The 18,178-nt window shown below is 33.4% G+C and overlaps 1 protein-coding gene across 1 annotated transcript; it reads right to left on the bottom strand.

Moving 5' to 3' along the window:
- Positions 1 to 1,587: 1,587 nt before the first annotated feature.
- LOC120206985 (pentatricopeptide repeat-containing protein At5g66520-like) lies at positions 1,588 to 3,307 on the bottom strand. The gene has a single exon (XM_039206527.1). The coding sequence runs from the start codon at positions 3,193 to 3,195 to the stop codon at positions 1,603 to 1,605; it is 1,593 nt and encodes a 530-aa protein (XP_039062458.1). The 5' UTR covers positions 3,196 to 3,307; the 3' UTR covers positions 1,588 to 1,602.
- Between the last annotated feature and the right edge of the window lie 14,871 nt (positions 3,308 to 18,178).

Here is an 18,178-nt window from a genome sequence, read left to right as displayed (position 1 = left end):
GATCCAAAATCGATTAGAAAAAGTTTGAATTCGAATCTAAAAAAATATATTTGAGTCCTAATAGGAGATGGATCAGATATGGAACCTACCAAGATCTAATCCGAGTTGGATCCAAATCTGATCCATATTCGAGTCCCAATTAAAAAAATTAGTATTTGTGATTATTTTTAGCTACAACAAATGATGATGAAGATGTAGAACTTGAGATGAATCATTACAATGATTGGTAGGTTTATATACAATTATTATTTTTAAATGATCAACATTTTTTTACAATTTTATTAGTGGTTTTTTCTCTTTATTTTATAGGTTTTGTTGAGCATTAGGGAACAATGAAAGTTTGGTGGTTGGATTTTTTTTTTTGTAATGAATGTTGGTGGTTGAATATGTTAGTTGTAGTTTAATTTGTTTCATCTTGAGTTGTAATATTTGATATATATTTATTTATAATTGTGATTTGAAAAGACATCAGTCGTTGTTATGCGGGTAGATTAGACTAATAAAATTATTATAGTTTATGTGAGGACAATTATGTGTTGAGACTTTTAAATTGGATTCTGAGCTACAACTATATTTTGTTTCACATTATTTACAATATTTGTTCAGATTTGTTTGTGCTACTACTTCAAAGATATTTTTAGTGCCACTTTACAAAAAAGAAAAAATTAATCGAATTTTGGACATTTTATTCGAATCGAACTTAAATTGACTTAGAGGTCCGATTGTTGATTGGATTAGGTTTGGACTTTATAAAATCTAACCCAAGTCTAATCCATTATCCCTAATTCAAATATTAGTAATTTTCCTTTTAAAAAATTAATTCTTTTTATAAAAAAAGTTACCATTTCTCAAAAATAAAATAGTTAATAAAAATATTCATCTAATTGAACATTCTAATTTTGATTATAATTGAATGGTAGAAATGCGCAGGTACATGCGAACACATTTCAATCGCCTTAGGTGTTGGCCATGAATGCGAAACTCCTTCAGCATGAGTTTTCTACGGCTAAGGACTTTGCTTGTGGCCGTGGAGTGCCTCTTGTTCCTTCTGGACAAGTATGAAGTACCTCCTTCTTCTTCTACCGTAGTTGAGACGTGGAGGCCTCTGACTCATGGGTTCATTAAAATCAATGTGAACGGTGCCTTTGATTCTTTTTCTTGATTGGTAGCAGTCAGGGTGGTGGCTCGCGACTCTTCTAGCCAGGTGTTGGGGGGATTAGCGTCGGCGGCATCGAGCTGTGGAGAGTCGGGACTTACTGAGATTCATGCTTTTGTTGCAGGTCTGAAACTTACGCAGGATGACACCAGGTGATTTTGGAGACTGAATCTGCCTTGCTGGTCAATAAGGTTAATCGTGGAGTAGCTTATTTGTCTACTTTAAGTTTTCATCTTAGTGACGTTTGTCAGAGTTTAGTTCACAATCCCGGTTATGTTGTTCAGTTTATTCCTCGTGATTGTAACATTGTGGCTAATGAATTGGCCTCGTGGACTCATCGTTTTGGGAGCTTGTTGTATTTTGATTCGGTTTGTCCCAAGATGTCAGTTCTACGTAAAAGCATTTTGATTCTGATAAATTAATTGATTTAAGCATATATTGTAATGTCAACAAATATTGGAATTAGTATTGGCATCATCAAGCAAAAGGAATTTCAAGTGATTATCAATCCCTAACAAAACCAGCATGACATCCTCCACAAGCAAATGCGACATGTCTCCCGCAACGAATTCGGACATCCTGCCACCAATTTCGATCAAACTACACCCTGGTTCTTTTCTGACCTTCTTTGTTCCCATCTCCTCCCTCACCTTTACGACTCGGTCCCATCTGTTAGAAGATGCGTACATGTTCGACAGCAGGACATGAACCCCACCATGGTCGAGACCTCGCTCAACCAAGCTCTCGACCATCTCCTTTCCCAACTCAACATCACCATGCACTCTACAAGAATTGAGTAATGCACCCAACACATAGGAGTCTGGTTCCATAGGCATCTCTCCCACAAATCTCTTTGCCTCTTCAAGCAGTCCAGCTCTCCCTAAAAGATCTACCAAACAGCCATAATGCTGGACGCCTGGTTCAATACCATAAACTGCACTCATGCAATTGAAGATTCTTAACCCCTCATCCACCAATCCCATTCGACTACAAGCGCTTAAGACGCTTATGAAAGTAACTTCGTTTGGAAAAACTTTTTCGCTTTGCATCCTCGCAAACAACCGAATTGCATCCGCACTTCGGCCATGGTTAGCCAGGCCTGAAATCAAAGATGTAAATGCAAAAACATCCTTATCAGGCATCTTTTCGAATACTGAATATGCTATTTCGATGCAGCCGCATTTGGCATACATATCAACAAGGGCAGTGCCCAAAACCCTATCCAACTCCATTCCATTTCTATCAACATATGCATGTATCCACCTTCCATGATCCAAAGATCCAAGAGATGCACAAGCAGTGAGGGCTCCCACAATCCCAGCATGATTCGGATGTAGACCGGAAAGTTGCATACTGTTAAAGAGTTCCAAAGCCTGACTAAACATCCCCATATGAATATACCCAGTAATCATTGCACTCCACGAAACCGCATTTCTTTCAGGCATTTGACCAAACAGTTCCCTTGCAAGGTCGGCTTGGCCAGATTTAACATACCCATTAATCAAAGCAGTCCACGTAATGACATCTCTGGCAGTACTTACATCAAACAGTTTACGAGCAGCTTCCATTGAGTTCCAATTAGCGTAGAGATGGATCAATCCGTTTAGCACAAAATCATAAGATTCCCAACCCAACTTAATCACTTGAGCATGAGAAGCTAAACCCAGAGTTGAATTCTCGGTACAGGCTCGAAGAACGAAAGAGAAGGTATAGTTGTTGGGCAAGAACCCAGATTGAAGCATGTTTTTGTATACAGAAAGGGCGGTGGCATTTTCGTTTTTCTCCACGAAAACTCTAATGATGGTGTTCCAAATAAAGGTGGTTCGATGTTGAAGAGAAAAGAAGAGTTTGTAAGCATGAGAGACGTCAGCGTTGGAGGAGACGGCAAAGAAAGAAATGATTTTCCCGGCGGCAAAAGGGTCCGAAAGTGCGGCTGAGACGATGAGATGAGATTGCAGCTGCTTGACTTGAGACATTGTACGACATTGCTCCAGCAAAGAAAGACATCTTTGGCTAGCCTTCACATATCTGGCTGACATTGTCAATTTAGACCATTGTTTTTAATCATTTTCTCTTTGATTTTGCAGAATTTTGCTTCCTCTTGTTTGACTAATGAAATCAACAGCTTATAGACACAGATACATATGACCTATAAATGCAGAATCTAACAAGTTTGACCCGTATCATCTATTCTATTTAAGTGCCTAATTTTGATCAAGATAAGTATTTAAATTAGGGTAAATTATGCACATGGCCATTAATGTTTGAGTAAGTTTTCGTTTTCACTACTAATGTTTCAAAAGTCAAAAATCAATCACTAACGTTATTGTTTGTTACAAAATGATCACTCACATTCAACCACCGTTAATTTAAGTGACAGAAAGCTTAGTTGGACTGTTAAATACTCATCTAAACCATTGACTGCGATGACTGATCACCCACTACTATCACCGTGTTCCTTATTCTCCTTTTCTCTGCTTGCTTTCTATTCTCTCCTTCACACTCGTTCCGCCATATCTTCCTACCTTTTCTACCTAAGCTTTCATCCCCTAATCTTGTCGTTGCCTCTAATCGAGTCTCATGTCTTTCTACAATCTCATTTCTGTCGAAGCTGCTATCAGCATTAATATATAACCCAACAACTTTCTTCTATAGACCCTCAGAAAAGAAAACACACATCTTCCCTATCTTATCATCGCTCTTTTTCATAATCAAACATAAATAATAGACAAAAAAACCCAGAAACAAAGAAACAAAGATTCTTAAAATACCAAGCACGTGTTCATATTTTCCTCCTCTTTGTTTCTTGCTCCCACTCTTTCATAAAATAATTACTCTGCTTAAGAACTCTATAGTTCCCTATATTTTTCTATCGATGGGTGTCAGTTTCTCTGCTTTGTTCATCATCGATTGTTTATCATCTGATTCTTCATCTTCATCACTTAGTTTGGGGGATTTGCCAGAGGGTTGTGTGGCTACAATTATTGAGTCTTTGAATTCGTCATAGATATCTAAATTGGCGAAGTTGAACAAAGCATTCAAAGGTGCTTCTTAGGGTGATTTTGTTTGGGGATCGAAACTTCCACCCAAATATCAAGTTCTTGTTGATAAAATTATTCCCTCTGTGCCTGAAAATCTGTATAAACGAGATATTTATTCAAGGCTTTGTAGAGGTAATAATCTTGATGGTGGCGCCAATGCATGTTTTTTGTTCTATTCTTTTTGGTTTATTTTTTGTTTTAATTTCTGGGTCTTCGATTTTCTTGTGGATTGGTTCTTTTCATGAACTCTTAATAAATTTATTCAGAGATTTGATTTTTTTTAAAAATCGTTCAAAAGAACATAGCAAATCTTAGTAATAATCTAGTTGTGTTCTTAATTTAACTCTGGTTCTTTTGCAGAAAGTATGGCTATATAAGACTTCAAGCGGTGTATGTATGTCAATATCTTCAAAGGGTTACATATAACGAGGATTGATGATCGAAAAATACTGGAATCATTGTCCAACTGATGAATCTAGGTGAGGATTCAAGAGCTTATCCAGTTATCCCATTTTTTCATGTATTCTCATATTGGATTAATGAGAATGGTAGAACTTCTGGTTCCTTATCATGGACTTTTTAGATTAGCTTATCAAAATCAAGAGTTCTCGGGGCATAACATTCCAAAATGATACGAAGTGTATTCTATTTTTTTGTTTGTTTTTATTAAATTTTGTGAGAGGATGAAATTAGAGAGCGGGTAGAGGAAGGCAGTGGATAATAAAGAAGACGGTGATGATAGTGGGGTGACTGGTAAATGATCTAAATAACCAGTCAACAGTACAACTCAACTTTCCGTAACCCAAATTAACCGCTGTTAATATCGAGTGACCAATTTATAACAAACGATAACGTTAGTGAGAGATTTGTGACTTTTGAATCATCAGTGGTGAAAACTAAAACTTACTCAAACATTAGTGATCATTTAAATAGTTTACACATAAAATTATCATCATAATAAAAAAATAAAGGTATATAAAGTATTTTTCAGTTAAAATAAATATTGAAAATATTTAATTTATTCATTTAAACTTTAAAAAATTGACACAAGATACTAATCAATGAATATTTTAAAGAGATAGTATATTTTAGATATTTATTTTAACCAATAAATACTTTAGATACCTATTTTTAACAAAAAAATGATAACTTTAAGTACTTATTTTGAAAAAAAACTTAAAAAACTTAAATTATACCATATATATATTCTATTTTAAGTTTAAAATAAGAATAAAATATATATTTTAAGTTAAGATAAGACTAAAATATATTTTTAAGTTTAAAATAAGAATGACATATATATTTTAAGTTAAAATAAGAATAAAATATTTTTAATTATTTAAGATAAAAATAATATATTTATTTTAATGTTACTATGCTAATTTAATTTAATATGTGAATTTAAGTTAACATATATAAAATATTAAGAATTTAAATTTAGAATAATATACAAAATATATATCATATATAGTCTATTTTAAATCAAAAAGTCTACTTGAGTCTATGGTTGGTTGCTTTAACTCCCATGAAAATAAAAGTAGTAAAAGAGCAAATGTGTGCAACCCTGGTTTCATTCCTTGCTCCCCCAATTCAATACTCATAATTTTCTTTCCACGGGAGGGTGACACATGTCACCTTCTAATTGGTAAAAAATATTAAATTTATTTTAATTTATAAAAATAAAGACCAAATTGATAGAATATGTAAGTAATAGAGATCAAAGTGTAATTATATCAAGTTTTTAACTGTCACATCAGTTTCTCCGTTAAATATTAACGGAAAATTGTTTGATTAAATGCATTTAAATAATTAGGTGACCTGATTAATAAAAATTTAAAAATGATAGTCAAAATGAAAAGGAACAATAGCCAGGTGGTTACTGGTATTATTTACCCTTACTTTTACTAGGGAATAAGAGCAGACGCAGCATAACTGGAATGTGTTCAGATGCTGACGGGGCATCCGGGAGATATTCATGTCTCTGAATCAGCTCCACGTCGGATGCACGCACGATCTCTCCGAATAACTGGTAACAAATATTCAATGAAGATGGACCCACCTCTGACCTTTTTAAGCTTTGCAGAGGCTTCTTTTCAGTCACACCTATGAATTCCAACATTCTGCATTGCCCCATGATCACTTCCTTGTTTCATATTTCTCAAATGATCACTCAGATTTCTATTTCCCTAAATATCTGTTATTATACGAATGAAAGATAAGTTATAATTATTATTATATTTAATTAAAGGTATATATGTAAGTCTAAGTTAAGTTATAGTATATAGTTACTATAAATATATATCAAATACTTAAATAAAAGAAAAATATATAACTTTTATTTATTTATTTATGCGTTAACATATCATATAAGGTGAACCCAAGTATTACAAACCAAGCCCCAAATACAATTAAGTCTAACTTTTATATATTGTACCTTAGTATGTAAATGATTTGCTCAAAATTAATAATATTTTATATATCTTAAATTTTAAAATTATCTTTTATTTTTTTAGCTTTTAAAATTAAAATATATTTTAATATACTTTTAAGAGTTAACTTAATAATAAAATATATTTTTAATTTGAAATAAGAATAAAATATATTTTTAAGTAAATATAATAGTAAATATATATATATATATTAAACTAATAATAAAATATTTAAATATATTTTAAGTTATGATATTTTTAAAAATATATTTTTAAGTGATGATAAAGATAAAATATATATATTTTTACACTAAAATAAAAATAAAATATATTTAATAAGTTAAAAGAAAAGCAAAAGATAATTTTAAAATTTAAGATATATAAAATATTATTAATTTTGAGCAAATCATTTACATACTAAGATACAATATATATCATTTGTTGTCAAAAACATACCAAATGGTTGCCTTGACTCAATGGTTTGGTTTCTTTTATTCCAGTCAAATGTCTCGAGTTTGATTCCTCTTACCCCTCTTATTGCGTGGAAAACAAATCTATTAAATTAAAATAAATTTAGTCCTCCAATCGAATGGCGACATGTGTCATGACAGGTGTCACCAATGACACATGTCACCTCCTGATTCAAGGATTAAATTTATTTTAATTTATTACAATTGAGATCAAATTGAAAGAATATATAAGTAACAAAGACCAATTGTGTAATTATACCAAAATATTTTAACTCCCACGTCACCTACTCTGTTAAATGTTAACGGCAGATGGCTTGATTGAAGCATTTAAATAGTTGGGTGGTCTGATTAATCAAATTGAAACATCAGAGGTCAAAATAATTTTTTACCATAGTTGAGTGGTCACCCGTGTAGTTTACCCTAATTGTTAATAATTTTTTAATTATTGACAACATACATATATTTTAATGATATAGTCGTGTAGTTTACCCTAATTGTTAATAATTTTTTAGTTATTGACAACATACATATATTTTACAGATTTAGTCATTCGGATCTGAAACTTTCTAAAAGAATAATACTCTCTATTATTATTGACGTCATTTAATGGATTCTTATTTTTTATTCTGATATTTTACTTTTAAAATTAACATAATATTTTTTATATATATCATTGTTCTACTGCCATCCATCATTGTTTGTGACATAATTTATAATCAATTATGGGATAAATTATCTCTCTATGTACATATAATCAGCATGTGGAGCAGTCACTAGCTGGTGTATTTAATTGATAACCCATCAAAATTGAAAATTCTTCCCCGTCTAATTTAATAACTGATAACCAATCTTTTACTACTAAACATATAAAGTTTTGTTTATACTTTTTTAAAGTGATACTCCAAAATCCCATTTTTGCTTTCAGCGGCGACTTCTAAATTTGATACACAAATAACACATACTTTCAAACTTCTAACACAAGAGGAAAGTAAAAAAGAGTGCTTGAAAACCAAATTTAAACCTCATAGTTTATCTTTCTTGTGAAACTAACGGGTAAAGGAACCCACCATCACCCTTATTTATCGAATCGCCGCCGTTTCTAGTAGCTCATATCACTCGCTGTCGCCGTTCTTTCCCACAACAGTCGCCGCTGTTTCAGGGCTCATCAAAGCTACAATCTCCTTCTCCACTGCTTTCTGAGCATCAAAATCCTTGTTATCATCTGCTTCAAGAAATTCAGCCACCAATTTGTCCACGGCGGTTTTCACGGCAAGCTTCTGATCCCTCTCACTCGCAAGCATCGAACGCTCTTTTTCCTTGGCTTCCATTGCAAGTCGATCAGCCCTTAGCTGCTCTTCCATTTCCCTTGTTCTCTCTCTCTTCCTTCCCAGTTCAGCTTGGGAGAGAGATGAAAAAAATGTGAAAAATATGAAATAAATAGAGAATTATAGAAATAGAAACCTGAGTGATCATTTCAGAAAGAAGAAACAAAGAAGTGATCATCGGGGAATGGAGAATGTTGGAATTCATGAAGCAAAGAGGGAAGAGGTGTGATTGAAAAGAAGCCCCTGCAACACTCTTTAAAAAGAGCTTGGATTTGTTTTGTGGCTGTCAAAGTCAGAGCTGGGCTCATCTTCATTAAATATTTGTTTACGGTTCGATGGAGACGACCCAGCGTTTATCCGACGTGGAGCTGCTTTAGAGAAAAGAAGATCTCCTATTCCCATGATTTTCAGAACCGGACCGGTTAGTGAATCATCCATACTATCAGTTTATTGGTTCAATCGGTCGAACCGGTTCGATCGGTCAGAAGAATCAGACGACGTCATAATTATTTAAAAAATTAAATAAAAATACCAAAAATATTTAACAAAAAATAATTTTTTATATCACAAGTCATATTCAAAGCAAGTCATAACATATAAATTAAAAATCATAAAATCAAGTGAAACAAAATGATTCAAATTAACTACAACATAATATTTAAGGTAAAATATATTAAATAATAAATATAATTATATAACTATAATTAAAAAATAAATTTGGGGCTAAAAAAATCATAACAAAAATGATATTGTTTGGTTTATTTTTTTTTAAAAACAATCCCACATGGCTAAGAAACATAGAAGAGCATCCCAAAAGTCTAAAGATTAAAAATATGAGAACAAAACAATCTCACATTGCTAAGAAACATAGAAGAGCATCACAACTAACTTCTATAAATAATAAATGTAATTTGGCATTCAAAATCATAGAGCCTTTTGGTGAGCATTGAGTAAACTATTCTTTCACTTCAATCAAGCTCGAATTTTAGGCTTCAATTGAGCTTCTAAATTTTTTTTTTAGTTCAAGCCTTTTTGAGTTCAAGTTTTAATATTATATTTCGAGTTCGAGTTGAACTTGATAATTTTTAACTTGTGAGTTTGAGTGGAGTTGAGCTTACTTTTAAAGTTTTCAAGTTCGAGTCGAGCTCAGCAATACTCGAGTTTGACTTGGCTCGTTTAACAAACGACGTTTGGTTTAATTTTTTTAAAAAAAAACAAAATTTTCGGTTTTTTTTCAATTTTTTCCGATTTTCAGCCGGCCCGGTTCGAATGGTTCAGCGGTTCTGACCGGTTCACTAGTAATGGTTCAACCAATTTAAATTGAACCGGACTAGGCAACGATTCCCGATTAAACCGGCCGGTCCGGTTTTCAAAACAGAGCCTATTCCCCATCAGCATCTGGATACGTTTCAGTTTTTTTTACCTTTTACTTTACTGTATGCATTATTTTAATACTCATTGTAGCTACTAGAGCGCACGAAATTAGGTTCCAACGTTTTGGATTTATTAATCTGGATCGATCCGATTTGCACATATGATTTTAGTGAGTTAGTCTCCTAACGAGGATTTTATGTATAAATAAGGACTTAAACTCGAGACCTACTTAAGCGATATCGAATTGTTTACCACTTTAACCATTTCATTGGTTACATTTAGTCTTTTACTACTTTTTCGAAATCAAAATATATTTCTTGATTTTTTTATAGAAGTCGATAATTTTATTAAAGATATAAAATATCCAAATTAAAGTAAAAATTTACAACATAACTGTAAACTAAACATATAATAAGAATATTTTCCTAAACACAAGAAAATTAGTCATTTAAGATCACACAATGACCATACAAAGAAAATGTTAAAAACCTAACCACATAAACTTGAACAAGAGATAAATACGAATAGATCTGACTGCATCGGTAAACGAACCACAAAAGACAATAAGGTATTGAAAGACCATCGACATACCGTAAATCAAAATCGAGCGATGTGAAAATACTATCTGAAGATATTATTTTTTTCTCCATTTTCTATTATTATTATTATTTATTATTATTATTATATATATATATATATATATTATTTATTATTATTAAAATTATTATTACAAACAGGCCAAGTCCGGCCCAACCCAGACAGACCCAAATACGGTGGCCCAGACCTAAAGGCCCAAATGTGTAACCCTAAACCCATTTAGGGTTTGTATCTCAGGCCCAGCCGCCATCAGCTATCCACCGTTGGATCTGGTATGATCCAACGGTCCATACGCGTCCAGATGATACCAACAGCAAACCCTAGGGTTATGATACCCTAGGGCCATGACGCCGGCCGCCTCTCTGACACCTCCATCAACCGCTGCCACGCTTCAACAGAAACATCCAGAGGAAACAAGGAACGCCGTCCACGTTTCAACCATGGGGTGAGTCACCACCTACGGTTTGGTGACTCACCGAACTCCACCCTTGGGACCAGTCCGAAGCAAGCTCCGTGGTGGCCTATAAAACCACCACCGAACCTGCAAAGAAAAACAGAGGCAACCAACAGAGAGCAAAAAAAAAAAAAACAAAAACAGAAAACAAAGAAAGAAGAAAGAAACTTACCCTTGGAGCCTTGACCATCGCCGGAAGCACTAAACATCGCCGTAGAACAGAAAATACCGAAGGTATTTTCATAGATCTACTCCGATTAAAAGTCTTTTTGGGGAAAAAAAGGTCGGAATCGACCTTGGGGAAATTAGGGCTGTATTTTAGTGTAAAAAAAATTTCCCGGGCACCGAAGGCGGTGGCCAACGGCGGGATTAACGCTGGCGAATGGCTGCCGGCCGGTGCCCTTCTCTCTGTTTTAGAGAGAAGCGAGAGAGTTTTAAACTCTCTCCGTTTAGAGAGAGAGAGTGAAAGTGAGAAATGAGAGCTGGCCCTTCGGGCCAGCCGGTTAGGGACTTAAATAGCCCTCCCCAAACGATGCCATTTTGGGGAGGGGTCTGTCTGTAATTAATTAAAAGTTAAACTATTTCCGCAGCCATCCTAATTTGTAATCCTTACATTTTAGTCACTAAATCAATTTATAATCCTTTTAATTCGGTTCTTTAATTTTAATTTTATTTATTTTAGTCCTTTATAAATAATATTTAGGATAAATAACATATTTAGTCCTTTAATTTTAATAATTGATATTTTAAACCTCGAACAACATATTTCAATTTATTTTAATTTGATATATGAATTTTATATAATTTTAGTTTAGTCACTAAATTAATAAATAAGGAGAATAGCATGTTTAGTCACACAAATTTTAAATAATTAATTATGAATTAGGTATTTAATTCTATTAAGTTACAATTTAGTCACTAATTTTTTATTTATTTATTTTAAATATATAGTTTTAATTTTGTTTATTGTTTAGTTATATGTTAATTTTATATGTTTATTATTATTATTATTATTATTATTTAACCATAAATATTTATATAATAAATAATATGTATTTATTCTTAGTTAATTGTTTTAACTTATTTTAATCCTATTTTAATATTTATTTATTTTCTAATATTAAGAAAGGACAGTCTTAAAATAACTGGATGTCTATTTTCTGATATTTTTAAATAAATAAATATCTTATTTTATAAATTATATATTAATTGTTTTAATTATTTATTTATTTTTTAATATCAAAGAAAATAGCTGTCTTAAGGCACCTAGAAGTCCTTTTCTGATTATTTCTAAATAAATAAATATTTTATATATAAATATATATAAATTAATATATATTTTTCATAATTATAATCTTAAAATAATAGTATTATAAATTAAATATATTTTGAATTTTTAATAATAGAGACAATTTCTAATTAAAAAGTACCAATTTTGGGCGTTGTAGGGGTGTTAATCCTTCCCTAAACGTAACCGACCACGAATCCCTTTTTATTATTAAAAAGAACGAATTTTTGGTTAAAACGCAGATCAGTTTATCTTTTAATCAATGTTTTCTTAAAAACTCTTTTAAAGGATGATTTTTAGGTATTCGACCTACCTGACCCAAAAGGTCGATGGCGAATTTAAAAAAAACCATTTATTCACATCACTTTTCCCGCCAAGTAAAAAATTCGTGCCCAAACGAAAACCGGTTACGACAGCTTGGCGACTCCGCTGGGGACGTTGGTCAAACTTTTAAAATCAATTATAAATTGTCTCTATTAATTATAAATTTAAAATTCATATATTTAATTTATAATTCTTTCTTTTCAAATTTTTTATATACTTATTATTTTTATAGTATTTATATTTATATTTCATTTTACTTGCAAGTATTTTATTTCATTATTTATTTTTCTGTCAAAGGTTTGAACATTTCTCCTCACACACAACACTTGCATTACATAACATAAAGCTCTATAATTGAGTTTGTCCCTTTTAAGTGGGAGTGAAAGTGACGTCTTCGTGAGAATTTATTCTCCGTGTCAAACCTAGCAAGTAACTTTTGGGGTTCATATGCTCTATGTCTTCGTGAAAATTTATTCTCCGTGTCAGGCATAGAGAAGTGTATCCCCTCGAATTGAACTCGATCCACTTTAGTTTGTGATGGACTAGGATTGAGGGTTAGCAACCCAAGGGGGCACTAACAAAGATAATTCGGTTACCTTTATTCTTAGATCTGAAACCCTGCATATAATAAACCCTAGAAACTCTTCCGATCTGAAGCCATGCCGAAATTTTGTCCAAAATAGGTGTACACACATGAGAAATGAATTTTAACTTTTCCTTTTAATTTATTTATTTATTTTCTTACTGAATAAATTGCATGTGAATTTAAATTATTTAAAGTATGAAGAAAGCATGCTTAAATAGAAATATTTAGATGGACATTATTATCAAATTATTTTTCCTTTATTTAAACTAATTCATTTTTTTTTTGTGTTTCATTTCTTCTGTTTGCATAGCATCATACAGGATAAAAGGCATTGATCCTCGTGTTAATTGTCTCATTGGAAAACCTTCATCCATGAATAAAAAGTGTTCGAATCAAATAGTTCTAAACTCAGAAGTAAGACAGTGGGCTGAGGACTTACAAAGACAAGGAGGAGACAGTCTGCAGGATGACTATGTATCTGACTTAGCCAGTTATGCTCCAGTTTCGCTAAAAAGAAATGATATGCAAGATTTGCGAGGCATTTGGGAGAGTTGAGACTCAAACAAAAAGTTGCAGTTTTATCAGACTTACGGAGACATCCCATATTTGCTCTATGTCGAAGTAATGATGACTTACTTCGAGCCCTAATTCAATTCTGGAATCCAGGGTACAATTGCTTCACTCTCAATAAAGAGGACTTGGTCCCTACTATTGAAGAGTACACAACTTTGCTACATATAGAAGGGGCTTTGGAGAATCGAATTTATTCAAAGTCAATTAAAACTCAACCTTTTCGAGTTAAATTAGCAAAGATTGCTGGAGTACGAGAGGAATGGGTGGCATCCCGTACAAAATAAAAGGGCGAAAGCGAAGGCATTGCTTGGACCAACATTAAAGAACTTATTCAGAGTCATCCAGACACTAAAGTATGATTCGATCTCTTTGCTCTGGGTATGTATGGTATGGTCATCTTCCCAAAAGTATTGGGATATATTGAAGCTGCAGTAGTAGATTTGTTTGAGCAGCTACCAAAAAAGATTAATCCTGCATATGCAATTCTAGCAGAGACTTTCAGATCATTAAACGCTTGTAGAAAGCTAGGAGGTGGAAGATTCTCAGGGTGTACCCAATTGTTATATGTCTGGATCCATAGCCATTTCTGGAGGACAGAAAAGGTTTCATACCGACACTTTAATACGGACTACTCACCATTAAAAGAATTTCTGGAGCAAGAATGGCCGAAAGAAATTACGAAAGATATGTGGATTAATGCCTTTCGAAATCTGCAAAGCAATGACATTGTTTGGCGAGCCCCGTGGCAAATCCAAAGGGAATTCTTTTACAAATGGGGTAATTGTAACTAGATAATGCTGCTCGGATTGTGGGGAGGAATCGGATATGCACCCCTTTTGGTCATAAGACAGTATGAAGGTCGTCAATTTGTACCTGTCACTGCTGGATTACATTCATCTGAGTTCGCATTCCACAATAAAAATTATAAAAGAAATATCATGGAGGCCTTTACAGCTTGGAAAACAACTTTTTGTATCCGAGCTAAAGCAGCAAAAGAAATGCTAACTCCTGATTATGAGGAATGGAGATCTGTCAGGAAAAATGAAAATATTCCTCTACCAGACTAAAATAAGGATATCTCTATGGAAGATCGCATTAAGGTGGTTCCATAAGAGATTGAAATCCTGAGAGTTGAGTTTGAAGCAGAAAGAGAAGATTGGTCAAGAGAATTAGAGCAAATGAGACGAGATAAAGCTATGTTGGGTATTGACATTGACTTTCATTCATCACAATGTGCAATGTTGAGAGAAAACAAAGAAAAAGTTGATGGTGAATTCAGAACATTAAAGAAAAATTACCAGGAGTTATATAAATCCCGAAAAGCATCAGGACTGAACCGATCAACAGTACAGATGACCAGAGATTTGAACATCGAGAAAAATCGAGTTGAAGATCTGAAAAGAAAGAATAGCCGTCTACTCAAAAGCCTTGAGAAAGGAAAGCAAAAATTGGAAGATTTTGAGGTTGATAGAAGAGAACGATTTATAAAACACAAAGCTGAACACCGCGAGATCATGAATGAAATACAAAGAGAAAGGGATCGAGCTAAAGATTTGAAGATGAGAAAAATATCATGTTCAAGGGATTTGAATCTGAAATGAACCATCTGATTGCCGAACTTGAAGTCAGGGGCCAAAGGGTTGAAGAGTTCAATGTTGAAAAAGAAAAATGGGAGCTGGAAAGAAAGAATTTTAACACCAAACTTGAGGTAGAGCAAGAAGTGGCTAGCAATTGGATGCAAAGATGCAGAAACAAGAATGTTCAAATCCAGAAGCTTAATCAAAGGACGCAAGAAGCACGAACAAAACTTGAAGAAGATCTGGAACAGTCTAGAAACAAAAACTCAGAGTTTAATGCTTACATTTTGCAACTTGAAGAGTCATTATTTCAAGAAAAGGTTCGTCTAGGACCTAGAGATCTTAAAGAAAGTAATGAGGAAAGTGCTTCACTGCGAAGACGCATTAGAGATCTTGAAAAAACTCTGCACAATTGTCAAGTCAGAATCACTGAGTTAGAGCAAACTCTCGAAGGAACTAATGAACAATGGCAAAAATCAACTGTTTTCTATGTAGAAAGAAGTGAAGAAAGAAGTAATATGGTATTCGAGGCCATGGTACAAATGAGCGAAGTTGCTAGATATATTGGGGAACTAGCTGTTGAAGCAAAAATAATTGAGCATCACGTTGATCCAGTTTCTAAGTTCGGAAAGAAGGTGTCATGGTTAATGAAAGAAATTATAGAGCTTAATAGGAAAGCTACGCCTTATCTGTAGTTATGAACTATTATAAAGAAACTTTTGTATGCCGATGAAAGTTGTTCTATGACAGTTAACTTTTTGGGATCAATACCTTTTGCATACATGCATTTTGCATACATTCATTATTCATTGCATTATTTTCTTTATGTATAATTTTTATTATTAAGATAACATTCATTAATTAAAATTTGAAAAAATAATATCAAAAGAATTTTCAATCGCAGTTATTCTGGCCAAAAGAGAAATACAACATCACTACGGTACTAGACAAGCTACTAAGAAAATTATGGAGGATAAAATACAACGTATTGAGGAACAACATAATAAAGAACAAGCAGAGATGAGAATGAACCTAGAGAAAATTGAAGCCAGTATTGCAAATTCACAAGACAACATGATGCAGAAAATAGAAGACATGTTTAAAAGACAGACTATCATTGGAAAAATGCATGAAAATCCTGTATCTTTCGACCAAGAACCTATGTATCCTCTAGGTTTCCCACCAGAACCAATTTATAACTCTGGTATTACACCTATACAAATCAATGCCCGCACATCAGCATTTAAAGAAGCCAAACCACATGAAAATCGACAAGTGGATCCTGCATCTTCAAGCAAAAATCCACTTATATCAGATGTGAAAATAGGAGATTTTAATGCTGAGCATCTAATCCCAGATTTGAATGAGCTGAATGAGAAAGAAAAAGTAAATGAAGAATTGACCAGACAGATCAGGAGCTTAGAAGAACAAATGAAATCCGTGGAAATAACTGAATCATTCTATGGATTTGACGCTAGTGAGTTGAGTTTGGTTCCAGACCTAATCCTCCCCATCAAGTTTAAAGTTCCCGAATTTGATAGATATGACGGTACCACATTGCCCTTCATCCCACATTACTATGTTTTGTCGCAGAATGACAGGATATGTGAAAGACGAGAAATTGTTAATTCACTGCTTTCAAGATAGTTTGACAGGACCAACCTTAAAATGGTATACTCAATTAACCAAAGCCAACATTAAATCCTGGAAAGATCTGGCTAAGGTATTCCTAGAGCAGTACCACCATGTAACAGACATGGTCCCTGATAGATGGACTCTCCAAAATTTGGAGAAAAAGAATAACGAAACATTCAGACAGTATGCTCAGAGATGGCGTGACACAGCAACCCAAGTTCAACCACCTCTGTCAGAAAAAGAGGCCACAGTAATATTTGTCCATACGTTAAAAGCTCCCTATTTAAATCATCTAATGGGGAATGCAACCAGAAATTTTGCAGATTTGGTCATTTCTGGAGAACTCATTGAAAATGTCTTGAAAAGTGGAAAAATTGAATCAAATGAGGGTCTAGTTTCAAAAGACCTATGTACCGAAAAAAAGGAGAATGAAGTCAACAATGCAAACTCTTACAACAAGGATTCATCGAAAAGTGTTACAATAACCCAGCCAAGGGTTAAGAAAGAAGAAACAAACACTAATCGAGCAGAGTCCAGAGGATCTCGAAAGGAAAATGAAAGGTTGTCTTTTACACCTTTACTAGTACCCTATGTTGAGATCTATGATTCGCTATTAAAAGCAGATGTCATACGGCCCTATCCTTTGGTTCCCATGCAACCACCATTCCCTCCATAGTATGATGTAAAGGCACACTGTGTTTACCATGAAGGAATTACGGGTCATTCTATTGAAAACTGTTTGGCATTCAAAAGGGTGGTTCAAAATTTGATCAACACTGGAAAGTTGGAATTCAATTCACCATCTACATCAAATCATCCATTGCCAAATCATGGAGATAAAAACGTGAATGCAATTCAGGAAGAGAACAGAAAAAAAGCAAAAACTGACATTTCTGAAATTAAATCTCCTTTTGTTTGGATATTTCAACAACTCTCCTTATCCGGTATAATTCCACAAGAATTCAGGCCAAAACATAATGAAGGCAAGAATTATTGTGAATATCATCAAGAGAAGGGGCATGAAATTCAACTATGTCCTGAATTTAGGGATTTGATGCAAAAATTGATGAATAACAGAGAGATAGAATTCTTTGAAGAAGAACCAGGGAAAAGAGAAGATGATGTTTGTTCATAAGAGGATTCTAAACCTAATCAAAGAACAAGTGATCCTGTGATCATTAATGTGAAATCATCTACAGTGATTCCTGCACCAACAAAGTCGAAAGTAGTTATCACAACTCCTTTACCCTTTCTATACAAGGATACCCGCAGGGTACCTTAGAATTATACTACCAATGTTTCAATGGTAGGAGGATCTGTTTCTCTGGAAAAAATAGAAGAGAAAATAC

The sequence above is a fragment of the Hibiscus syriacus genome, unplaced genomic scaffold, assembly GCF_006381635.1.
Source record: "Hibiscus syriacus cultivar Baekdansim isolate YM2019G1 unplaced genomic scaffold, ASM638163v2 tig00014213_pilon, whole genome shotgun sequence".
NCBI lineage: Eukaryota > Viridiplantae > Streptophyta > Magnoliopsida > Malvales > Malvaceae > Hibiscus > Hibiscus syriacus.
This window is presented reverse-complemented; position numbering and strand designations above follow the sequence as displayed.